Source organism: Sinohyriopsis cumingii, chromosome 19 (assembly GCF_028554795.1).
Source record: "Sinohyriopsis cumingii isolate HCF-2022 chromosome 19, ASM2855479v2, whole genome shotgun sequence".
In the NCBI taxonomy this organism is placed as follows: domain Eukaryota; kingdom Metazoa; phylum Mollusca; class Bivalvia; order Unionida; family Unionidae; genus Sinohyriopsis; species Sinohyriopsis cumingii.
This window is the reverse complement of record NC_142979.1, coordinates 37386567-37413896: the sequence shown is the minus strand read 5'-3', so window position 1 is coordinate 37413896 and position 27330 is coordinate 37386567. Positions and strand designations below refer to the sequence as shown.

The following is a 27330-nucleotide window of genomic DNA, read 5'->3' as shown; positions in this document are numbered from 1 at the left end:
TATAAGTAGACTACAACATTAATTTCATTTTGTTTACTTACTTTTACTTTTGTTTCCTGATGTTAAAATTTGGGAGTGGCACCAACCTGTCCACTAGTGTACAATGTTCACTATTCAAGGAAAGGGTTTCATTTCTTTGCTTATGCAGTATTGTCTGTCTGGAAACATCAAATATGTATGCAGTTTACTGGAAAACTAAAATATGTATGTCATTTACTGGCAACGTCAAATATGTATGTAGTTTACTGGAAACGTCAAATATGTATAATGTAGTTTACTGGAAATGTCAGAGTATGTATGTAGTTTACTGAAAACATCAAATATGTCTGTAGTTTACTGGAAACGTCAAATATATCTATCATTTACTGGAAACGTCAAATATGTCTCTAGTTTACTGGAAACGTCAAATATGTCTGTAGTTTACTGGAAATATAAAATATATCTACCATTTATTGGAAACATCAAATATGTCTGTAGTTTACTATAAATGTCAAATTTGTAGTTTACTGGAAATGATAAATATATCTATTTAACAAAGATTTTTGCAGAGAGAGAGAGTTTCCATTTTTTATGGGCATCATCAAATCGCCAAGTGATGAAAATACTCAAGTCAATTGGGCTGAAGAAAACTGATAACAAATCTATTTTTTAAAAGCTGGATTGGGGGTGGGAGATGTTTCTGCTTATTATCAATGAAGAATCATTTCTTTAACCAAAATTGAAGCAGTTGTTGTTTATATTGTTTCCAACCAAAATGTCCTCAATAAATGCCAAATTAAAGAGTTGCATGTAATTTAGACATATGTAATTTTTTATTGGCATGATCTGTGGAGGTATGAATTCATGTATATGTGTGTGAGATAGAGTGAATTGAAACTGCAAGGCAGCCCAATGGAAACTAGCATGACTTAGTTTTTGCAACATCTGGTCTAGAACTCTTCAGTTCCATTCTCCCAGTTTGTGTTTTATTTCTCTGTTGTATCAGAGTCTCTTCTTGTCAGATCCTTCGAGAAAAATGCTTACTGCCTTTGTATTATTTTTCAAGAAACACACTTACCATCATTAAATAATTTCTTTGAAAAACATGTTTACCGTCTTTATACAGTTCTTTCAAGAAACATGCTTACTGCCCAAAGTTTGCATTATTCCTTCAAGAAACACGATTAGTCTTTATATAATTGATTTGAGAGACACACTTAATGTCTGTATACTTCCATTGAGAAACACTTACGGTCTATATACTTCCATTGATAAACATGCTTACCATCTATATACTTCCATTAGAAACATGCTTACAATCTATAGACTTCTGCTGAGAAAAATGTTTGCTGTCTATATACATGTACTTTCTTCGAGAAACACGTTAACTGTCTTTATACTTTCATCGAGAAACATGCTTACCATCTATATACTTCCATTAAGAAACACGTGCAGTCTCGATATAAAACTTAGTGCAAGCTTTAGTTTCAGCTGACTTTCTTTCCCTAAGCATTGGTATGACAGTAAAGTACAGCTTCACTGTTCTCATTGGAGAAAATGCAGAAGTTTTAGAGCTATTTATTTCACTTGGAATTGCAAATTTCAGTTTTTCTCTCAGGCCTCAATTTCATTCCAAACACGAAATACAACATAGGCCTAGATCTAGGGCTTTTTAAACAGCAAAGTGAAATTAGTATTTAGTCCTGAATAATTGACCCATTTTGACCCTACTATGTGGAAAAGCCTTACAAAATGCATGTTGGAATGTAATTTGGGATGAACTTGGAATGTCAAGGCCATCATCTTTGTCTCTCTTTCTCTCTCTCTCTCTCTCTCTGTGGCTGAGTGGTCTAAAGTGCTCTCCGTTATGGGTCACTGCCATCTCACCTCTGTCTGCGAGTATTCGAGTCTAGGATTCGGCCAATGTGGGTATGTGAGAAAGCTTGCCAGTAGCTTCTCGTGGGTCGGTATTTCTTTCCGGGTTTTTCCCCGGTTCCTCGTCCACCATTAAAACTGGCCGCCATACATAGCCTATCATGTGCTGAAAACTGGCATTAAACCCCACAACAACAACAACAAAATCTCTCTCTCTTTCCACACACATATCTGCAATCCTGATAATCCACTTTCAGCTTAATATTATCAGTCTTATAAAGTCAGTTTTTGTTTTCTTCATTCCAAGTGTCATTTATTATACATAATCGTATCAGTTCCTGATAGATGCTCATTGGTATAATGTACTACTAATAAGGTTCATAAAAGCAATTAAGTGTCACTTTATTGTGAAATACGATTTTACAGTGATTTCAGTATTATCAGTAATTACAAGTGGATTAAGACAGAACACTGTTAATTTAATTATTTGGATAAATGGTGAATTGATACATTTAAGTGGTAATGTCTAGGGAAAGGAAAGCTGATTGTGTGAAGGAAAAGAAGGAAGTTTAGAAGAGACTTTAAGATGGTAAAATGCATGTTGTAAAGGAGTTAGGTGTGCATGAGTCAATTTTACATTGATGGAAAATAGTTGGATTAGCAAAGGACATATTGCATTTATTTTTTGTACAAGGGTATAAATTCTACGTTAAGATGTTAATAGTGTCTGTCAATTGCTTAGTATCTGTAGGAATGTAACTCTAAGTCACTGCATTTCTGGAAATGATTTTTTTAAAATCCTGGAATGAAACCTGATAATACTTGTGATTTCTTTTTCCTTTTGTTAAAAACAGAATTATCATCATTAAGCTTTGTATATCTCAGGATTTTTTGCTCAGAAATTTATCTTTTTTCTCTCACAATACATGTATGACAATGCATTTTAGTGAGCAGGTCTTTGAATATTAAACAACACTGTATACAACTCGCATTAAAGAAAGCATTATTTCTGTGTACTGTAGCTGAGCCAAGAGGTAAGTTCCATGCAAAGTAGTGAACATCAATTATTATGTAATGATATTGCTGTGACCTCCTACTTTGGGTACTTAAATTTAATCCATCCTCTCTGAGCCACAACGTGAACGACCTATGACAGCCAATAGACCCAGTCCCAAACGGGAATGGATATAGGTTCACCATGTGAACATGGATTTTTCATAATCCATGATGGGGGCCCCGAGTGGCCGAGTGGCCTAAAGCGCTCTTCTTTACGGATCACTGCCATCTCATCTCTGTCTGCGTGGGTTCCAGTGTGGGTATGTGAGAAAGCTTCCAGTAGCTTCTCGTTGGTCGGTGGTTCTTCCCAGGGTTTTCATGAGTTCTTCCTTCACCATTAATACTGGCCGCCATGCATAGCCTATCGTGTGCTGAAAAATGGTGTTAAACCCCACAGTAACTACAACAACAACAACAATAATCCATGACGGTTCTGCTATAAAATAAAATATAAAACTCCTTGAATCTTGTCGAAGAATAAGATGTGCCATTGACTTCAATCAGCTATAGGCATATACTGATGTGTTTATATATAATGAAAACTTTTGTAAGATCCTAAATATAATTTGTCTGTTATTTCTCAACAGGTATGTGGGATCCTGAGAAATTTGGACTGGGAGACATCTTCAGAACCAACTTCATAACTCTTTCCAAGCTAATAGAGGTATGCTGTTTACTACAGTACAGCTAAATGTCAAGGCTGTTATACATCATAACTCTTTCCAAGCAAATAGTGATGTGTTATTTATTACAGTACAGCTAAATGTCAAGGATATTGTACATCATAACTGTTTCCAAGCTAATAGAGGTTTGCTGTTTACTTCAGTACAGCTAAATGTCAAGGATATTGTACATCATAACTCTTTCCAAGCTAATAGAGGTTTGCTGTTTACTTCAGTACAGCTAAATGTCAAGGATATTGTACATCATAACTCCAAGCTAATAGAGGTTTGCAGTTTACTTCAGTACAGCTAAATGTCAAGGATATTGTACATCATAACTCTTTCCAAGCTAATAGAGGTATGCTATTTACTACAGTACAGCTAAATGTCAAGGATATTGTACATCATAACACTTTCCAAGCTAATAGAGGTATGCTATTTACTACAGTACAGCTAAATGTCAAGGATATTGTACATCATAACTCTTTCCAAGCTATTAGAGGTATGCTATTTACTACAGTACAGCTGAATGTCAAGGATATTGTACATCATAACTCCAAGCTAATAGAGGTATGCTATTTACTACAGTACAGCTGAATGTCAAGGATATTGTACATCATAACTCCAAGCTAATAGAGGTATGCTATTTACTACAGGACAGCTGAATGTCAAGGATATTGTACATCATAACTCCAAGCTAATAGAGGTATGCTATTTACTACAGTACAGCTGAATGTCAAGGATATTGTACATCATAACTCCAAGCTAATAGAGGTATGCTATTTACTACAGTACAGCTAAATGTCAAGGATGTTGTACATAACTCTAAATATTTAAACTAACAGTGGTGTGTTATTTAATGTTTTATGTATTTCATACATCTCCCTAACATGTCCAAACTAATAGAGATGTGTCACTGAATGATAGTACAGTTTCAGTGACTTTCTCCAACATGTCCAAACTGATAGAGATGTGTCACTGAATGGTAGTACAGTTTCAATGACTCTCTCCAACATGTCCAAACTGATAGAGATGTGTCACTGAATGATAGTACAGTTTCAGTCACTTTCTCCAACATGTCCAAACTAATAGCGATGTGTCACTGAATGGTAGTACAGTTTCGGTGACTTTCTCCAACATGTCCAAACTAATAGAGATGTGTCCTTGGATGATAGTAGTGGCTCTACAAACTGAAAGAGGCATGTCAATATACTGGTATGTTTCTCTATAACAGTATCAAGCACCAATTCCAGTTTAAGTTGGGGAAAATATAGGTACATAGCAGGTTATAACCTATAAATAGGAGGTGCTGATAATGTAGTAACTGTGTAATCAAGGAATGGCATTTGTAAACTATAGACAAGGGAGTGCTGCTAATGTGGGAACTTTGTAATCAAGGAATGGGGGTTGGGTTTCTAAACTAAAAACAAGTGAGTGCTGATATTGTGGGAACTGTAATCAAGGAACAGGGGTAGTAAACTATAGTCAAGTGAGTCCTGAGAATGTGGTAACTGTAATCAAGGACTGGGGATTGTAAACTATAGACAAATGAGTGCTGATTATGTGGGAACTCTGTAATCAAGGAATGGGGTTTAGGTTTCTAAACTATAAACAAGTGAGTGCTGATATTGTGTGAACTGTCTAATTAAGGAATGGGGGGGGGGATTGTATACTATATATGAGAGAGTGTTGATAATGTGGAAATTGTGTTATCAAGCAATGGAGGGTTGTAAAGTATAGATAGGGGTGTTGATAATGTGGGAACCGTGTTGTGAAGTACCAACAATGTTTTGATTGCACTGGTACAAGATACATTCCACCATCAACATACTGAACTTCCAGTGTTGGATATAAATTTAGCAGCAGTTAACAAGTCTGTCCCACTATTTTATAAAGTGGATAAGAATGGTTTTCACAACACATCAAAGCTGGTTATGAACCTTGAACATTTTCCGATGTTGGATTTAGCCTCGGTGGGTGTACATGGCCTGAAATGCATGGGCCATTAATGGAGCAGTTCATCATTCAGTAATGAATGCACTGATTACCTCTGTCAATATTGACCATATACATTGTCATTTGTCATGCACTTCAGATCACTACAATCTCAGCATGCTCTATGGACAACATCATTTGGCTGTATGTGCCGTTTACATCCTAAGTGCCATTCTAGAAGGATTTACAAAGGAGGTAGGAAACCAAAAGGTCATTATCACAAATGAGATATGATTAATGTTTATTCCTGTTTCATTGGTACAACCACAGTTGGCTCACAACAGGAATCCTGGAAAAGCCCCAACTGGATGTGACATTATGTAGTACACATGGTTGGGGGGCCAGCTTGTTGCTGGGTAATGGTCTGCAGCAAGTGTGGGCCAGGGGACTGCCTCTTTGCATCAACCTCCTTGAAATCAAGGTTATGATAAATATTTTTCATTTATGGAAGTACCAACTTATCAGAAAGTCAATCCTGGTTATGTTGGACAACTCCATAGAGGTTACTTTCCTCCACAAACTTGGGCACCAAATCACCTGACCTGTGTGTGGCATTTTCTACTTTGGTGTTGCCAACTTCAGGTCAACATATAAGTCCATCACATTCCTGGGTGACTCATTGTCCTGGCAGACTCAATGTCCTGGCCTACTCTGTCTTTAGAAGGGTCAGGGTATTCCTATGGAATAGTCTCATCATCCATCAGATTTTAATTGGATTTGTGCACTTTGAGGGCAACTATAGATCAGCCTTTTTTGTGACAGTATGGAGCCACAGATTTCCCACCCGGAAGTTTGACTGTGTACCCATTGTCACCCATTTGGTTAGGGTTATGGGCTTTATTCTTTCCATCCATATCCTAATAACTAGAGAGTGTAAGGGGTCAGAATAGCAAGATAATTATGGCACAAGTCCAGAGTCAACAATCCACTCAGTCTTGCAACAGACCTATGCAGGAAGATTCTGACCAATTCCAATCTGTTCAACCAACAGCGGTCACAGGTTTCCACCCTGTCTCCAACCATCTCTTTCATGTGTGGACAGCCTGCAAAAGAATGAATTTAGACCTTCTGTCACAGAGAGAATCTTGCAAGTAAATAGGCCCTCAACTCTGAAATAAGGGAAAATGGCATGTTGTCAGGAACTGGTGGTGAATAAATAACATCCTTCATCTGAGTGCCTCAGTCTCTCAACTTGTCAATTGTTTTTCTCTTGCTTTTTGAGAAGAAAAAGTTAACCCCAGTTACAATCAGAGGCTACCTTTCCATAATATCTGACACATCCAAGCATCATGGCAGAGGGGATAGTGGTTATGATAAAATCTATCAGACCAATCCAGTTTTGATTTGAATAGGCCCAAATCCCTCACCTGGATTCCAAAGTGGAATATGGCATGTGTCTTAATATGGTTCTGTTCAGATAAATCTGAGCCATTAAAATGGATTTTGCTGATGCTACTAAGCCTTCTTCCTGATAGCTTTAGCTTTAGTATGCATGGTGAGTGAGTTGCGTGTATATTTAATTTGTTTTGTTTGTTGGCTTTTCTTAATGATTACATGTTACCTAAGAATTATTCGTCATTGCTTTAACATCCAAAGACGATTCAGTCTTATTGCGGTGTTCAGTTTTAAATTTGGGTGGAATTATTTATTCATATTATTAATCACAGGAATTAATATTCTTGGACTAAAACATTAATTTGGAAATGTAATGAATTCAGATAAGGACATTTTGGATTATATTATTGTGATATGTTGGAAGACTGTTAACACTAACCATATTCAAGGCTATTAACACAGCACATTCAAGACTACAGGCACATCAGCACTGGAATTCAATTGGAACTTCATACATTTGGAATTGTGCTAGAGTTTTTAGGACTGTTGGGGATTTAATCAACAATAATTTAAGGTCATAAATTTAAGGGAAATAAGTTATTTGTTGAATTTTACAAAACATGGTTTCCACTCATTTCTGTTACTTATTTGTTATACATTGTGGCCAGTATTAATGGTGGAGGAAGAACCTGGGAAAACCCCGGAAAGAACCACCGACCCACGAGAAGCTACTGGCAAGCTTTCTCACATACCAACATTGGCTGAATCCGAGACTCGAACCCATGCAGGCCGAGGTGAGATGGCAGTGATCCATAACGGAGAGCGCTTTAGACCACTCGGCCACTCGAGGCCCCACTATAAATATATGACTCATTCAGTTACTTTACAGAACATTCACAATTAGGGGAAAAAAAATGGGATTCATATATTTTCATGTAATGAAGGTGAGAGTCATATAATCTCATGTAATGAAATTAAGATTCACATAATCTCATGTAATGAAAGTAAGATTCAAATAATCTCATGTAATGAAAGTAAGATTCAAATAATCTCATGTAATGAAAGTAAGATTCAAATAATTCATGTAACGAAAGTAAGAATCACATAATCTCATGTAACGAAAGTAAGACTCATAATCTCATGTAATAAAAGTAAGAGTCGAAATAATCTCATGAAAGTGAGTTTCAAATAATCTCATGTAATGAAAGTAAGTCAGTTGTATTCAATTGAAACAACATCATCAATTGAAACAAATATGTTCAATTGTAATCAACATAACTATTGTACCAAACAAGACTTGTGACAGTCATTTAAACAGCCCATATGATTCACAACCATGTATGGCTAATAAATACTTGTAAAAACTAGCAAATTGAAACATTTAGACCTGGTTTACTTGTCCATTGTCAAACCACCCAGTTCTTCTGAATTTTTGGGTTGGCCCACACTTGTATAGGCCATAGACACCCTTCATGGATCCACCTTGCACACAAGTTTACAAATCAGCGGTTCCATCTTTGTATGGCCTTGATGGTCACACCTGCTTCCATCCCCATTAAGACATAAAGACAGCAAGACCAACAGCCTGACATACCTGCATACACATACTCACAGACAGCTACAACAAAACCAAACTGGTCATAATTACAGGTATAGAATTAAAGTCTATAGATACATTGCTACTAAATTATACTCCAAATAGCAACTTGTAACAATTCAAAAGTTCGCAACGTTTCAGATCCATGTAGTGGTAAAGGCAACATTTCACGCTATGATATTAAAAACTGAGTATGCTTCACATATCAAATAAAATAAAAATGTAACACTTACCCTATAGCTGTAGAACAAAAATGGAGAATGTGCACTCCTTGACAAGATCCAAAAGACCGATGTGTCAATTAGAGAAGAAACTTGCCTTAAATCTACAGGAGAATGAGTATTAGAAAGGGTAAAATATATGTGTATACTGTGCTTTTTGTATCTCTCACCACAAGCGATCTATGAGATACATGCTAGTTCAGTTGCTTACCTAGAAAAACAATTATCCACCCTAGGTAACGTTGTACGCATGTACAATGATAATGATCAAATCATGTTAAGGCAAGTTATTTCTTGCCTTATTCTCTGACAGTAACCTCTTAAGCCATGTCTTTATGGTTTAAGTGGGCTGTACTCAGGAGTCTTAAAAGATAACAGTTGATCATGAGAATTTCCACTCATGAAATTAGAGCCATTTCTGCGAGCCTCATGTTCAAACATACTGTTTTGATTTAAAGCATCAAAGAAGGAGTTCATTGGCATGCAGAGTCAACCTTCTTGAATTTGAATCAGGGACTTAGCTTGGCAGAGACAGAAAATGAATCTGGTGGTTCCTGTTGTTGCAGCTCAGACCTGAGTAAAACCAGCACAGCCTCTTTTCTGGATCTACAAGAATATTTTTGTTATCATCTTCTTAACCTGAAATAGTGGTCATGGATAGTGTAACCATGGTTTTTGCTGGTTTAAGTTGGTTGTTGATGTTGTTGTGGGGTTTAACGGTATTTTTCAGCACACGATAGGCTATGCATGGCGGCTAGTATTAATGGTGGAGGAAGAACCCGGGAAGAACCACCGACCCACCAGAATTTACTGGCAAGCTTTCTTACATACCCACATTGGCCGAATCCTAGACTCGAACCAACACAGACAAGTGAGATGGCAGTGATCCATAATGGAGAGTGCTTTAGACCACTTGGCCACTTGGGGACCCTGCTTTAAGTTGGAGTGTGAGTTATCATTCACACAGGGAATCCATGGCTACTGGCTTATCATTCACACAAGGAATACATGGAGAGTGGGTTATCTATCATTTAAGTAGGGAATCCATGGAGAGTTGGTTATCATTCATACAGGGAATCCATGGAGAGTGGGTTATCATTCATACAGGGAATTTAAGTTGGAGAGTTGGTTATCATTCATACAGGGAATCCATGGAGAGTGGGTTATCATTCATACAGGGAATCCATGGAGAGTGGATTAAGATTCACACAGGGAATCCATGGAGAGTGGGTTATCATTCACACAGGGAATAAATGGAGAGTGGGTTATCATTCATACAGGGAATCCATGGAGAGTTGATTATGATTCACACAGGGAATCCATGGAGAGTGGGTTATCATTCACAGAGGGAATCCATGGAGAGTGGGTTATCATTCACACATGGAAACCATTCTTTCTTCCCTAGAAGGATGCCTGAAGTATAGATAGGATACTCAGCATTCCTTCCTCCTAAGGTTAACATGAATCAGGAACATATTCAAAGGAGAAAGCTAAGGTTTTTGTAAAATTATGTTAATCTCAGAATACTTACCCAATCACATTACTTAAAAACCCTCCCAGCCACACTGCTTTGTGAGTATCTCATTGGTATTTTACTCGAGTTAAAATCTTGTGACACCTAGCTGCAGCAATGGGAGGTAATAGGCAAGAGTTTTTTCCCATAGTATATGTGATATTGACAGAAAAGACAAATTTTTGTCATTTAGTAGAGCTGGATTCAGGATTTATCAGGCTTATATTCCCAGATGTTAATGTTATCAGATAAGTATTATCAGAGAAACATAAGTTACTAAAATAACTTGCCTTTCCAGTCAGCTTGCCTTGGGCACTTTTATAAACATTTTAAAGCAATGGAAAAACATACTTGCTATTTTCTATATGGTATTATCAAACACAAATTTGTATGTAGTTAATTTTAAGAAACATTGTACTTAAACTTTTCTCCATGATTATATTATAAAGTCCATCTGTAGTTAATATTACTGTTTAATATTATTTTTTTTGTGTGCTATGTTTATGGGTTTAATGCCATTTTCACTCTGTGATAGGCAATACATTGTGGCCAGTATATCTGGGGGACAAAGAACCTGGAAAAAACCCTGGAAGAACCACTGACCCATGTAAAGCTACTTGCAGGCTTTCTCACAGACTCATGTTCAAAGAGTTCAAGACTTGCATGTACCCACATGGACAGATGTGAGATATCATTAATCTGTAAAGGTGAACACCTTTGACCACTAAGCTACTAGTTCAGTTAGCATTGTACTTGTATTTTCTTTCTAAAATAGTATCAGGCCTGGTCTGTCATTTAATTGGACAGCTTAATGACTGTGATAGTATCAGGCCTGATCTGTCATTTAATTGGACAGCTTGATGACTGATAGCAACAGGCCTGGTCTGTCATTTCATTGGACATCTTAGTGACTGTGATAGTATCAGGCCTGGTCTGTTGTTAAACTGGATAGTTTTAATGACTGTGATAGCAACAGGCCTGGTCTGTCATTTCATTGGACAGCTTAGTGGCTGTGATAGCAACAGGCCAGGTCTGTCATTTTGTTGGACAGCTTAATGGCTCTGATAGTAACAGACCTGGTCCGTCATTTCCTTGTACGGCTTAATGGCTGTGATAGCAGCAGGTCTGGTCTGTCAACATCTTAATGACTGCGACACCATCAGGTCTGGTATGTCATTTGATTGGTATCTTTAGAGAACTAGTGGGATGTGTCCATTGTCCATCATCGGGTAGCATACGTTTGATATTTCTGTTCCTCCAACATACCTGGGGATTGCCAAGAAACTTGGCGCACTCATTCCCCCTGTGGTTTAGTTAGGCTGAAATGAAAATGATGCTGCTCAGACATACTTTCTTTTGCTTTTGTAGTTGTGGTGTCACCAACATCAAATGCTTTGTTAGATTTTACTTTTGTTGGTGTGGTGCCCACAACGTCAAATCTTTGATTGAATTTCTTTTCTAAAGTTATCAGCATTCATGGAATATAAAACTTTCTACATGTGCGGCTTTGTTCTCAGTGGAATCCTTTGATACAATCAGAGCACAAGAATTATGATCTGTTTTCTGTCTCAGGATGAAGAGACTCAAATTAATGGAGTCGTGATGATCACTGACCTAAAGGGGATGGGATGGAATCATGTCAAGAACATGTCTCCATTCTATGCTAAGAGGATTGCCAGTCTCCTGCAGGTAAATTTAAATTTTTCAAATTTAATCCTTTTTAAAAGCTAATGAGAGAATTGTTTGTCATCAGTAAATATGTACCTTAAAAATTTAACTTGAACCCTGTTAAGAACTACAAAGAGAATTGCCAGTCTCTTGCAGGTAAATAGAAACCTTGCACATTGCAACTATAAGATTCTTGTGAAATGGTTAAACAGACCTGCCCAAGATTACTTCTGGTTATTACATATGATGTAATCAATTACAGTCAATCAGACCCATCAAGATTACTTCCTTTTCATTCATTTAGTTTTAATTGATGTTGGAATAAAGAAATGTTTGAATGCGAGTATCATTTCATGTCTTTTTTCAATATAGATGTAATTATGTAATGTAATATATTTATGGTTATGCAACATATTTGTAGATATTTTTAGTTATGTATTGTAATGTACATGTAGTTATGTAATGTAATATACTTGTAGTTATGAAGATACGTTATGGATGTAGTCATTTACTCAAAAATGAATTTACAACTCAGAATATTTTTGGACCACTCCAATAACCTAGTGGTTAGAGCATCTGCCTCTGACGTGGGAAGTCATGGGTTCAAAGCCTGGTCGAATCATACCAAAGACATAAAAATGGTACCAACAGCTGCCTTGCTAGGTGCTCAACAATAAGAGGTTAGTGTTAAGACTGGTCAGTTTGATGTCAGGATAATGTGACTGGGTGGGACATGATGCTACATGCCTGTGGCTTGATTCCCAAGTGTTATGCATCGCCCTAAACTTCCACACTGCAGACATTGTGGTGATATGGCTGAAAAATCGTTAAAGCTACTTTAAAAATCCAAATCACACACAAACACACGCACACAGAATATTAGTGTTCACCTTTTTTGTTATATAAAGATATATGCAAGTAATGTAAATTTAATATAAAAATACATGCGAGTAATGTAAATTTAATATAAAGATATATGCAAGTAATATAAATTGAATTTCATTTGCTCTCTAATTGTTATTGTAATGAGTTGTAGTGGCTTGGGCATTAGACTTGTGATCCAAGGGTTGCAGGTTAGATACTTATGCAGGCTGACCCAAATCAGATGGCTTTGTGTGTCATTGGAAAAAGGCACCTAGATCCCGTTTCCTACTCATGATATATCTCCCATTTCCTATACATGATACAACTCCCATTTCCTTTACATGATACAACTCCCATTTTCTATAATGATACAACTCCCATTTCCTTCACATGATACAATTCACATTTCCTAGACATGATATAACTTCCACTTCCTAGACATGATATAACTCACATTTCCTAGACATGATACAACTCCCATTTCATATACATGATATAACTCCAATTTCCTATACATGATATAACTCCCATTTCCTATACATGATACAACTCCCATTGTGATCCAAGGATTGCTTGTTAGATACATATGCAGGCTGACCCAAATCAGATGGCTTTGTGTGTCTCGTTGGATAAAGGCACCTAAATCCTGTTTGATACACATGATATAACTCCCGTTTCCTATACATGATACAACTCCCATTTCCTTTACATGATACAACTCCCATTTCCTTTACATGATACATCTACCATTTCCTAGACATGACATAACTCCCATTTCCTAGACATGACATAACTCCCATTTCCTAGACATGATATAACTCCCATTTCCTTTACATGATACAGCTTCCATTTCCTATACATGATACAACTCCCATTTCCTAGACATGACATAACTCCCATTTCCTAGACATGATATAACTCCCATTTCCTTTACATGATATAACTCCCATTTCCTTTACATGATATAACTCCCATTTCCTTTACATGATACAGCTTCCATTTCCTATACATGATACAACTCCCATTTCCTAGACATGATATAACTCCCATTTCCTAGACATGATACAACTCCCATTTCCTAGACATGATACAACTCCCATTTCCTAGACATGATACAACTCCCATTTCCTAGACATGATACAACTCCCATTTCTTAGACATGATACAACTCCCATTTCGAATATATGATACAACTCCCATTTCCTAGACGTGATATATAACTCCCATTTCCTAGACAAGATATAACTCCCATTTCATTGACATGATATAACTCCCATTTCCTAGACATGATACAACTCCCATTTCCTATACATGATATAACTCCCATTTCCTAGAGATGAGCTCCCATTTCTTAGACATGATATAACTCCCATTTCGAGTCTCAGGATCGGCCAATGTGAGAAAGCTTGCCAGTAGCTTCTCATGGGTCAGTTGTTCTGCTTGAGGTTTTACCTGGTTTTTCCTCTACTTTTTATACTGGCCTCCATGTATAGCCTATCTTGTGCTGAAAATGGCATTATACTCAACAATAACAACAACAACTCCCATTTCATATACATAATATAGCAAGTAATGCATTGAAAGTGCTCTTAAAACCATCAAAATATAAAATACTAGCTTACCTTGAATCCTTGTAAATCAACTACTGTTTTATGACACTATATCAGTTAAGAGTTTTACCCAGATTTTCAAGCATTGGAAGAAAGGCATGTTAAATAAATGATTCATACAATGTTCAGGTTTGAAGGTTGAAGGTATTAGCCAGGATTATATTAACATTTCATTTATGTATTTGATAGTATACAGGAAAGAGATTTATAAGGTTTATCACTAATGGAATGGTTGTACTTCTCCATGCTATTATCTTGGTATTGTGTTCAGCTAGGAAACCAATTGTAGGAGACATGTTTTATATTGATACTCTGTTCGCCTAGGATTCCAAGTTCAGGGGATGCTGTGTTTTATGTTGACACTGTGTTCATCTAGGATTGTAATTGTATGAGACATGTTTTATATTGATACTCTGTTAACATAGGATTCCAAGTGCAAGGGATGTTTGCTGTGTTTTATGTTGATACTGTGTTCACCTGGGATTCCGTGGAAGGGTATGCTGTGTTTTATGTTGACACTGTGTTCATATAGGATTCCAATTGCAGAGGATACTGTCTTTTATCTTGATACTGTATTCACCTAGGATTCCCAGGGCAGGGGATGCTGTGTTCATCTATGATTCCAAGTGCAGAGGACGCTGTGTTTTTTGTTGATAATGTATTATCTAGGATTCCAAGGACAGGGGATGCTGTGTTTTATGTTGACATGTATTCATCTTGGATTCCAAGGACACGGGATGCAACTGTGTTTCGTATTGACACTGTTCACCTAGGATTCCCAGGGCAGAGGATGCTGCGTTTTATGTTGATACTGTGTTCACCTAGGATTCCCAGGGCAGGGGATGCTGTGTTTTATGTTGATACTGTGTTCACCTAGGATTCCCAGGGCAGGGGATGCTGTGTTTTATGTTGATACTGTGTTCACCTAGGATTCCCAGGGCAAGGGATGCTGTGTTTTATGTTGATACTGTGTTCACCTAGGATTCCCAGGGCAGGGGATGCTGTGTTTTATGTTGATACTGTGTTCACCTAGGATTCCCAGGGCAGGGGATGCTGTGTTTTATGTTGATACTGTGTTCACCCAGGATTCCAAGGACAGGGGATGCTGTGTTTTATGTTGATACTGTGTTCACCTAGGATTCCCAGGGCAGGGGATGCTGTGTTCATCTATGATTCCAAGTGCAGAGGACGCTGTGTTTTTTGTTGATAATGTATTATCTAGGATTCCAAGGACAGGGGATGCTGTGTTTTATGTTGACATGTATTCATCTTGGATTCCAAGGACACGGGATGCAACTGTGTTTCGTATTGACACTGTTCACCTAGGATTCCCAGGGCAGAGGATGCTGTGTTTTATGTTGATACTGTGTTCACCTAGGATTCCCAGGGCAGGGGATGCTGTGTTTTATGTTGATACTGTGTTCACCTAGGATTCCCAGGGCAGGGGATGCTGTGTTTTATGTTGATACTGTGTTCACCTAGGATTCCCAGGGCAAGGGATGCTGTGTTTTATGTTGATACTGTGTTCACCTAGGATTCCCAGGGCAAGGGATGCTGTGTTTTATGTTGATACTGTGTTCACCTAGGATTCCCAGGGCAGGGGATGCTGTGTTTTATGTTGATACTGTGTTCACCTAGGATTCCCAGGGCAGGGGATGCTGTGTTTTATGTTGATACTGTGTTCACCTAGGATTCCCAGGGCAGAGGATGCTGTGTTTTATGTTGATACTGTGTTCACCTAGGATTCCCAGGGCAGGGGATGTTGTGTTTTATGTTGATACTGTGTTCACCTAGGATTCCCAGGGCAGGGGATGCTGTGTTTTATGTTGATACTGTGTTCACCTAGGATTCCCAGGGCAAGGGATGCTGTGTTTTACGTTGATACTGTGTTCACCTAGGATTCCAAGTTCAGGGGATGCTGTGTTTTATGTTGACACTGTGTTCATCTAGGATTGTAATTGTAGGAGACATGTTTTATATTGATACTCTGTTAACATAGGATTCCAAGTGCAAGGGATGTTTGCCGTGTTTTATGTTGATACTGTGTTCACCTGGGATTCCGTGGAAGGGTATGCTGTGTTATATGTTGACACTGTGTTCATATAGGATTCCAATTGCAGAGGATACTGTCTTTTATCTTGATACTGTATTCACCTAGGATTCCCAGGGCAGGGGATGCTGTGTTCATCTATGATTCCAAGTGCAGAGGACACTGTGTTTTTTGTTGATAATGTATTATCTAGGATTCCAAGGACAGGGGATGCTGTGTTTTATGTTGACATGTATTCATCTTGGATTCCAAGGACACGGGATGCAACTGTGTTTCATATTGACACTGTTCACCTAGGATTCCCAGGGCAGAGGATGCTGTGTTTTATGTTGATACTGTGTTCACCTAGGATTCCCAGGGCAGGGGATGCTGTGTTTTATGTTGATACTGTGTTCACCTAGGATTCCCAGGGCAGGGGATGCTGTGTTTTATGTTGATACTGTGTTCACCTAGGATTCCCAGGGCAGGGGATGCTGTGTTTTATGTTGATACTGTGTTCACCTAGGATTCCCAGGGCAAGGGATGCTGTGTTTTATGTTGATGCTGTGTTCACCTAGGATTCCCAGGGCAGGGGATGCTGTGTTTTATGTTGATACTGTGTTCACCTAGGATTCCCAGGGCAGGGGATGCTGTGTTTTATGTTGATACTGTGTTCACCCAGGATTCCAAGGACAGGGGATGCTGTGTTTTATGTTGATACTGTGTTCACCTAGGATTCCCAGGGCAGGTGATGCTGTGTTTTATGTTGATACTGTGTTCACCTAGGATTCCCAGGGCAGGGGATGCTGTGTTTTATGTTGATACTGTGTTCACCTAGGATTCCCAGGGCAGGGGATGCTGTGTTTTATGTTGATACTGTGTTCACCTAGGATTCCCAGGGCAGGGGATGCTTTGTTTTATGTTGATACTGTGTTCACCTAGGATTCCCAGGGCAGGGGATGCTGTGTTTTATGTTGATACTGTGTTCACTCAGGATTCCCAGGGCAGGGGATGCTGTGTTTTATGTTGATACTGTGTTCACCTAGGATTCCCAGGGCAGGGGATGCTGTGTTTTATGTTGATAGTGTTGCACTGAGGTTCCAAAAGGCAGGATACAGATGTCTTCTATTGATACAGTGATGCATTTAGTAACCCATGGGCATGGGATGCTGTGTATTACGCTTACAGTTTTGCACTGTTGCACTTAGTAACCTAAGGCCATGACACTGTATAATATGCTGACATTTGGGGCTTTAAAGAGATGCAGATAGGATTTGGATTGTTTCCAGCTTTGTCTAGCCTGCAGTTTATGAATTGAAAGGTCACATGATCAGTAATCCCCTGGGTATCATGTATACAAGTAACATTTCTTATAACTAGGCATGGTTCATCATCAGGTTTTACAAGTCATTTGTGTATATTGTTTGCTATATTTCATGACAGCCATACCAGTATACAGTGTGACCCCGCTATAACACTTGTAGTTGGGAGCCAACTGTGGTATAGGCCGAACCATGTTATAAGCAACCAGGTCAGTTAGCTGATGAAAATGATGCATGTACCCCAAACAATTGCAGGGGGGGGGGTAGGTAATAAATGTGTGAGATAAAATGCATGCTACATCAGCCCAGCTACCATGTTAAATCGATGCATATTAAATGATAAAAACTCAAGTAGCCAAAACAGAGATGGCATAGATAATAGTTTACCTTATTTAGAGAACCACGAATTGGTACATATACGTGAATACTATTGATATATACATATCAACACCATGTAGTCACTGGCAAATCTCATCATATGCATTGAATCCACAATACAAGTGATTCCATTGAACATATGCAAACACAGAGATATAAAATATTCAATAATTTTGTCACAGTCATATTGGTCTTAATTCAATGGAAAAAATAACACAATCACGTAACGAATGACGAAGCACATGTAATTTTCAGTACGTCCCAAGTTGGTAAAAGTTAGTTTGTGTTTTAAGCTGCCGTTGGTAGCGTATATAAGCATAAACTTTTTCAGGGCAAAATGGAAACTTTCATGGCAGAGTTAACATGTTCCAGTCATGTTGGAAAATGCAAAAATCCATCAGATTCCATTACTTTTGTTTAAGTTTGGTACTGACTTCCTTTGAAGAAAAGTTCTTTGTTTTTATTGAAGATTGTAGTTGGCTCTCTTTGATGAAGGGTGCATGCGTTATTGAAGTCACCGCTAAAGGCCAGCTTTAGAGAACCGAATAAATGACCATTTCTTATTCTAGTGGCAACATCAAATAATTGTATTGCATGATTGAGACTGATTTTTTTCCCATTTGCTGAGCATGTTTTCATAACAATCTGTTCTTCAAAGGTAATAAGTTTCCTTTGAAATTACAGCAAACTATTTTATCTGTGTACATTTTTAAAATGGAATTGGCCATTGTTTTGGACTAGTCTAGTTACTGTTCCTCCCTGCCTGTTGAATAAACCAATAAGTAAGGTGTGTTTTTTATTATTTTATTTTTTAATATTTGTGGTAGCAGTGTGATGCTGCCTTCCACACATGCGTCAGAAATTTAGCAAAGGGTCAATGGATAATAGAGATGCAGGTGTTCTGGTCTGACGACAGGGTTTATTACAGAAAATGTGAGTGTACTGAAGGATTTAAATCTGAATGAAAAGAAGAGGAATTTTACTTACCATCCACATACAGATGTCAGTCTTTGTAAATATATTAATTACTAGTGAGCGGCCGAAAATTTGATGAAAGATAGATTACAAGATAATGCCTTGTCTGGTTGATCTTCGTTACTAGAAATGTCTACAACAAAAGATTGGATATCTCACAACATACAGTGCTCATGCTAGATGTCAAGATAAGCGGACTATGATATAACAATGCACTGTTTACTAGATTGTTTGTCAATATGGAGAAAGAATTTGTTTATATAGCAGTAGATAAATTTCAGCACAATTTTTATCCATTTTGCGACTTCCTTTCATGGGGCCTCTGAATTTCTCAACTCCAAAACCAAAAGTGTATATACAAATTTAAACAGCCAACAATGTAGCCGATAAAAAAAAAAAATCACTTGACGGTATATTTTGCCACCAATAAGGAACAAATATCCAAGTTTGCAACATTGGTGAAGCCCTACATGATCCCAGAATAAACATTTTATATGTTATATTTTGTACTTCTAAGAAGAAAAAACTACTTTATCCTGTATGAGAAAGCTATATATAAAATTTCTGGAGCCACACCATGATCGTATTGTAATATTCATATGCGATCTCTTCCTGAACATTTTAATAAACGTTTTACGTTTTTCGTACTTTTAAGAAAAGAATTTTTTGTGCACAAATAAAATACATGTATGTGAAATTTTGGGAGCCACAGTACGACCATGTTATATCCGAATTTGTGTTATAACGGAGCATGATATAGCGGGTCACACTGTACCATTATATATTAGTCATACTGTATATTTCAGGATATCAGTATACCATTGTATAGCAGTAATTCTGTATATTTCAGGACTGCTTCCCAATGAGATTTAAGGGTGTCCACTATATATATGAGCCCAAGCTCTTTGACTATATCTTTGCCCTCATCAAGCCTTTCATGAAAGAGAAGATACTGAGTCGGGTGAGTAAGCAATTGGTTAGATGAGTTTGGTGTGTAAACATGATTGGCTGACTGAGTAAAGTGAGTTGGCATGATTGACTGGCTGAGACAGTTGAGTAAACATGTTTGGCTGGCTGAGTTTGATGAGTAACCATGATTGGCTGGCTGAGTTTGATGAGCAAACATAATTGGTTGGCAGTCAGGTGAGTAACAACATTTTCTGGAAAATGGGCATTTTTGGGCCAGATCATTTGTAACATTTTTAGTATGCATGCAGATTAGTCATTTTCATTTAATTTTATTGAAAGAACCAATCGTTACAAAGCAAAATTTTAGAAAATATTTATTGGGTTAAAATTAACATTAGGAGCATGTTAGTTTAGGAATTTTTTGAAATAATGTGGCTTAAGTAACAAAGTTTGCCTCTGTGATTGAGGGATTTTGAAATTTTTGCAATTGTCTTGTTTATTTTTTAAATATGTTTTAAGGAATTGGACTGGTTATATTTTGTCTTATTGGTCTTGATGTTTATTTAGAAGGTCTTTTCTTTCTGAAGGCATTTTGCAGTTTTAATATGTCTGCCATCAGATTATAATATGTTAAAAAAATTTCAGTCTGTCTCACCAGTTTTGTTTCCAAGCAATAACTCAAGTTCTCCACCATCAGGATTCTCCAGGATGCTGAGATCCACATAAAAATATGCATAGTCAGGTACTTGGTACACACACAGGGATGCAGACTTGTCATTTATTTGATCTGTGCTTGCAAAGTGAATATCAATGATGTAGATTAATTATTTGTCCTCTGAGACTTAGTTGTCCTCTGAGATTTTGCTTTGATAAGCCGTACTCATTACACTTTTAATCCGTCATATTTTAAATCTTTCTGTGAACTTTGGCATTTTATCGTTTACCATATTTAGAAAAATAGTGCCAGGGGGTTGTATGAAACCATGCTCCCATGTTAACCATCATAGATCATAAGAAAATTATTTGTTTTGGGGGTACTTTTAATGTTTGCAGTGTGTATATTTCCGTTGGCAACTTTAAATAATTTTTGGGTGCCAAGTTCAAGGCTGCAGATAAGCTTGTTTTAGCTAAAGTGTTGCTAGTTTCAGCGACTATGATTGGCTTGTAAATAAAGTTTCTCATTGCATAATCATATCAAGACAATGGGGCATGTATATTTAAAACCCAAAACTAGCAAAATTTATGAGGCAATGGAGGAAGGTCCAGAATTTATGGAAATCTCTACCTTCTTCTCGCCATAGCGAAGGAGAGCTTGTAGGATGGTCTGTTCATTATCACTCGTAGCATACATTTGCTGTCACTAATCCTCCTAAATTAATTAGGGGATAGCCATGAAACATTTATTCTCATTCATCCTATGGTCTAGTTGGTCCCAAATGAAAATGTTGCTAATAGGACATGCAGTTGGCTACTGAATCGATGATCATGTCAAGATACATTTATGGAGTCTAAGTAGCCTTAAATGAAAAAGTTCTATGTCCAGTATGACCACCACATTGGGCTTTGTGTATGTTCAATATGACTGCCACAATGGGCATCTTATATGTCCAATATGACCACCACAGTGGGCATGTTGTAACCACTATTTTTGGATGCATGGTTGTATCCTGAATGAATGGGCATATCAGCATGGAGTTTTAACTCATAGTGAATTTTATGACAGTCTTCACCTCATCAGCTTAACTCTTTTCAACCAAAGAAACATTTTATAGTTGGTAATATATCATGCAAATTTGTTATCACCTGGCAAAACAAAAAGCAAAATTACTGGAACATGTTTGTCTTTTTAAAAACACTTGATTTTTTACTTATATCTGAACTTTGACATTTTTCTTTTCAGTTATGCCTGAGGTTTAAACTTTTGCAGGAAGAATCAAATTAATTTAATTAAACATTCTACAAGTTCTAATTTTTACATGTTTTGTTGTAAATATTACTCATAATTGAAGGCTACCTTAATTTACTCGTACTATAATACTAGATTTTTCATTCTGTAATACTAGCTTTACTCATACTGTAATGCAAGCTTTACTCATACCCTTACTGTGATACTAGCTATACTTTTACTGTAATACTAGCATTACTCATACTGTAACTCTAGCTTTATTTGTACTCATACTGTAATACTAGCATTACTCATACTGTAACTCTAGCTTTACTTGTACTCATACTGTAATACTAGCATTACTCATACTGTAACTCTAGCTTTACTTGTACTCATACTGTAATACTAGCATTACTCATACTGTAACTCTAGCTTTACTTGTACTCATACTGTAATACTAGCATTACTCATACTGTAACTCTAGCTTTACTTGTACTCATACTGTAATACTAGCATTACTCATACTGTAACTCTAGCTTTACTTGTACCCATACCATAATACTAGCTTTATTCATACTGTAATATTAATTTTACTCATTTAGTAATACAAGCTTTACTCATGCTCATAAGTTTAATGCTATCTTTACTCATACTGTAATGCTAGCTTTACTCATACTGTAATTGTAGCTTTGCCCAGACTCACACTGTAATACTAGCTTTGTGTTTGAATACTGTAGCTTTATTCATTGGTGAATACAAACTTTACTTATACCAGAATAGTAGCTTTATTTGTACCTGATTATTTCCTTTACTCTTACCAGAATAGTAGCTTTATTTGTACCTGATTATTTCCTTTACTCTTACCAGAATAGTGGCTTTATTTGTACCTGATTATTTCCTTTACTCTTACCAGAATAGTGGCTTTCTCCATGTTCATGCTGGTAGTATTTTAATTGTAAAACCATAAATGTTTATTGGTTAAATGAACATTTTTCTAATCTGATTTTATAGATAAATTTCCATGGTGACCGTGTCCAAGAGTTAGCAGACATAATAGACCCAGAGTTCCTTCCTGAGGAGTTTGGGGGCAAACAACCTCCCTTCTCCAATAAGGTAACACAAACTACAATAGGTATTGTAATTATTAAACCTGTATTAGCTGAAAGGCCAAGTCAGTTTATAGTATGGTCTTTTGTTCCTTATGGATTGTCATCAACTCTTCAACAGCTGCTTGTTGGCACTCTAGTGGTTTCATTTCTGACTTTCACATTTCATTGGATTCAGTATGTAAATAAGGCAGGTTTGGAACGTTTTTGGTTTTAGTTGGAATTCCAGTGCTTTTAAAACAGACCAGTTTACCTTCTTTCTTTTTTTAAAAATTTGCAGCAGACTTTTTCTATTTTTGTTTATTTAAATCTGAAGTTTTACTGGGATGTAATTTGAGTGGGAAGAAAGTACCAAGATACTATATATCGGAAGTGTACCATGTATGCTGGAATTTCTCTGTGCATTTTGTTGCAGCTTCAAGTTATGTCTCCTACACTTCATATCTTTTGAATTAATGTCATTGCTTCTTTGGAATTTAAATTCATAGAAAGAGAAAAATGTATTGACATCACTTAATTTGACCAGTCAGTAAAAATAAGTTTTCAAATGAAAATGGTTAGAACAAAAGGATGTCAGTAAGGATTGGCGGGATATATTCAGAAATGGAGGAACCTTACTTGCAGGCACCCCAAGCTGTGTATGGACTGGCTCCTAATGTGCCAATAGTGTCAGCCTCAACTAATATTCCATCAGAAAAGGCTTAAACAGCAAAATTCATTAAAATTCAAGATAAAATGTCACGTCAGTAAGCTCTGTTGCTTATTCATAGAGCATAGCTGATCTTTGTGCATTGTTCCAAAATTGTTACATCTAGCTCAAGAACTTGCAAGAGATCACATAGCACATTCAGAACTGTCCTTGGATTGAAAAAGCATTTTCATTCAGGCTGAAAGAAATGATGTCAACAGGTTGAGTGCTTGTATATTGATACAATAGCTATATTCTTGTACATAAATGAACACTTTTCAAGTTTACTAATAAATGAGAGTAATAGTTAATAAACTTGTCTTACATGTTTTGATGATTTTGAAAGTGTTGTGTAAGTTTTCAGTTGCTTGTGAAATTGCGCACTGTTCACGTGCCCTACAGATTCATGGAGAATTATCAGGAACTTTTTTAAGAATGATTCCATTCCTGATAAGTACATTGTATGAGTTTGATTATGAATGGCATTTCTGCATATTATTGATTTGATTTTGCATCTGTTTGACTGAGCCCATGAACACTCTACAGGCTATATTTGGTATGTAAATTTATATCATCAGCTTAATTATGTGTATTAGGGTTCATATGATTACTTAAAACCCAAAAGAGAGGACTTAAATTGGGATTGTTAAATTCAAGGCTTTTAAAATCCTTGAAAATATATTTTTTTAAAGTGCATGAAAATGATGTTTGCACTCGCTAAAATTATTTTAGACCTTTTTTGTCATACATTTCCAGGAATGTTGTCATCATATTTTTATCCATGATATTGTTCAGCTGTGTTCATGATCTAAGGTATGTAAGCATTATGGATTTGTATTGCTTGTAATTCTAGACATGATTTAAGCTTGATGGTTTGTATTGCTTATAATTCCACACATGATTTAAGTACGGTATTGATATACAGTATAGTATTGATATACAGTATAATATATAGTATTGGTGTACAGTATGGTATTGATGTACAGTATAGTTCTGGTGAACATTATAGTTCTGATGTACAGTATAGTATTGATGTACATTATATTATTGATGTACAGTATAGTATTGATGTACAGTATGGTATTGCTGTACATTATAGTATTGATATACATTATAATTCTGATGTACATTATGGTATATAGTATTGATGTACAGTATGGTATATAATATCAATGTACTGTATAGTATATAGTATTGTTGTGCAGTGTAGTATTGATGTACAGTGCAGTATATATTATTGATGTACAGTCTGGTATTGATGTACATTGTAGTATTGATGTACAGTATAGTATATAATACTGATGTACAGTATGTTATTATGATACAATGTAGTATTGATGTATAGTATGGTATCTAGTATAGATGTACAGTATGGTATTGATGTACAGTATGGTATATTATAATATCTGTAACGTATAGTATTGATAGACAGTATGGTAGATATCAGTGATGTACATTATGGTACTGCTGTACATTATAGTTTTGATGTACAGTATAGTATTGATGCAAATTACTTTAGTATCATATATAGTATTGATGCACATTAATAGTATTGCTTTACAGGATTGTATTGATGTACAGTATATTATTTAAGTATAGTTTGGTATTGCAAAGTGGCTGCCATCATTGCTAGTTAAATGACATTGTAAATATTATCAGCAAATTTCATTGGATTTCTTTGATTATTATATGTGAATTAATTCAAAGACCAGCTCATTCATGCTCCAATATTGATATTAGGCATGATGCCAGCATTTTCAAACAAAACATTTGATGCAATTGAATTGGGAAAGTTAGTTTGAGAGATCATAAAAAAAGTCAAAAACACACTTGATTGTGTAAACAAGTCTAAAAAGCAAGAACATGACTGAAGTAAGTCATAACAGGACTGAATGAAGCAAAGTAAGTACATGCAGGGCTGTAGTAAGTACATACAGGGCTTTAGCTGTAGTAAGTACATACAGGGCTGTAGCAAGGTCATACAGGACTGAAGTAAGCACATACAGGACAGCAGTACATACAGGACTGTAGTAAGTACATACAGGACTAGTAAGTACATACAGGACTGTAGTAAGTACATACAGGACTGTAGTAAGTACATACAGGACTGTAGTTAGTACATACAGGACTGTAGTAAGTACATACAGGACTGTAGTAAGTACATACAGGATTAGTAAGTACATACAGGACTGAAGTACATACAGTAGTCCCCCTCTTATAAGGCCACCCCTAATGCAGCAGGGAAGTGGCCTTATAATGCGGGTGGCCTTTCTAGAGGGGGATGACAAATGCGAATAGTAAATACATATGAAAAAATCACAGGTACATTTAATTTTAAATATTTAATATTTTAATTAAAAAATCACATGCATGATGTGAAATAAATGTAAAACAAACTTTGTCATCATTTTCAAAAGAATGCTATGAATAACCATTGATATAGTTTTAAAACTGTCTTTATAATTATGTTACAGTTCACATCATCTGTCACTTTGTTGGTAAGGGTCTGAAAAAACAAACCAGTCTCGTCACATTAAAAATATCCTTGCTGTCATATCCCCTGCATATATCGTTTAGTCTTTTGTTCCAACCTTCGACAACTTCATTATTAACATCAGCTGATTCGCCGCTAATGACAGAACACTTGATATTGTGTTGCACTTGAAATCTGTGCAACCATCCGTTACTTGCGGTAAAGTCGTCATATCCCAATTCAACTGACAAACTTTTTGCTTTTTCTTGTCTTTCAAATCAGGATACAAATGTCTCCTGGTTCAAACAATCTTCCTTTCTCCGTCCATTTCACCTTTCCACTTCTGCAGAATTGTTTCATTATCTTTCACGATATTGTTTATCGTAGTCTTCCCGACGTTAGTTTTCTGCAAGGATCCTCGAGGCCCCCCCCCCCGTCAGTTGAATTACTTTCACGTTCTCCTCTAAACTGAGAATTTTAATTTTCCTCGATGACATGTCGATCCTTTTACAGTAAGTTAGTCATGTTGCCAACTACAATACTGATTAAACAATTTTGTATGCATCTAAACAAATTGCCGTGTGTTTTTAAAGGAAGTGATCTTGTCACGTGATTCGTTAGTCGCAGTCTGGTACCCTATTGTTTTTATACATTTCTTGAAACTAAGTGAGAGAAGCCAAATCGGCTTCGATATGTACCATTAACATCACGCAGATTTGACTTCGCGGCCGCTAGATTCGTAATTTTGACAATTATTGTCAGTAGTAATATCCACTGATTACCAAACTGAACAAGCCCAACATCTTACTAAGGGAAGCCATAAAGGCTATTAAACCATTTTCCTGCTGACTTGGGTATTGTACATTGATACTACCACTTCTCAGCTGTTACTACTGTATTCTTAACAATTATCAGATTGACTAAACCGGACATCTTATGATAACACAGCAGTAAGGCTAATTGGATTACATGTACGTACCCTTTTGTATGGATTAAAATTTGAGTCTTTCTTGGTTTTTATGGAATAAATGGCTTCTCGTGAGGCGTAAATGATATAATATTAAACTTAGTGGTAAATGTACTTTACTCAACACTTCTTTCAGTAACGAAAACATGACATCGGGAAACAGAAATCGGATTACTTAACACACGTTATGAATAAAATACTGCTTCTGGATACATATATAAAA

General features: G+C 36.6%; 1 protein-coding gene across 2 annotated transcripts in view; it reads left to right on the top strand.

Moving 5' to 3' along the window:
* The window catches only part of LOC149775457 (alpha-tocopherol transfer protein-like), a 79373-nt gene that overhangs the window by 39301 nt on the left and 12742 nt on the right, over positions 1–27330 (top strand). For both annotated transcript variants that reach the window (XM_089944107.1, XM_089944106.1), the window contains 4 exons: positions 3498–3574; positions 11806–11922; positions 19930–20040; positions 22885–22986. In XM_089944107.1, the coding sequence (XP_089800233.1) occupies positions 3498–3574; positions 11806–11922; positions 19930–20040; positions 22885–22986 (407 nt within the window). The remainder of the gene's footprint in view (positions 1–3497; positions 3575–11805; positions 11923–19929; positions 20041–22884; positions 22987–27330) is intronic.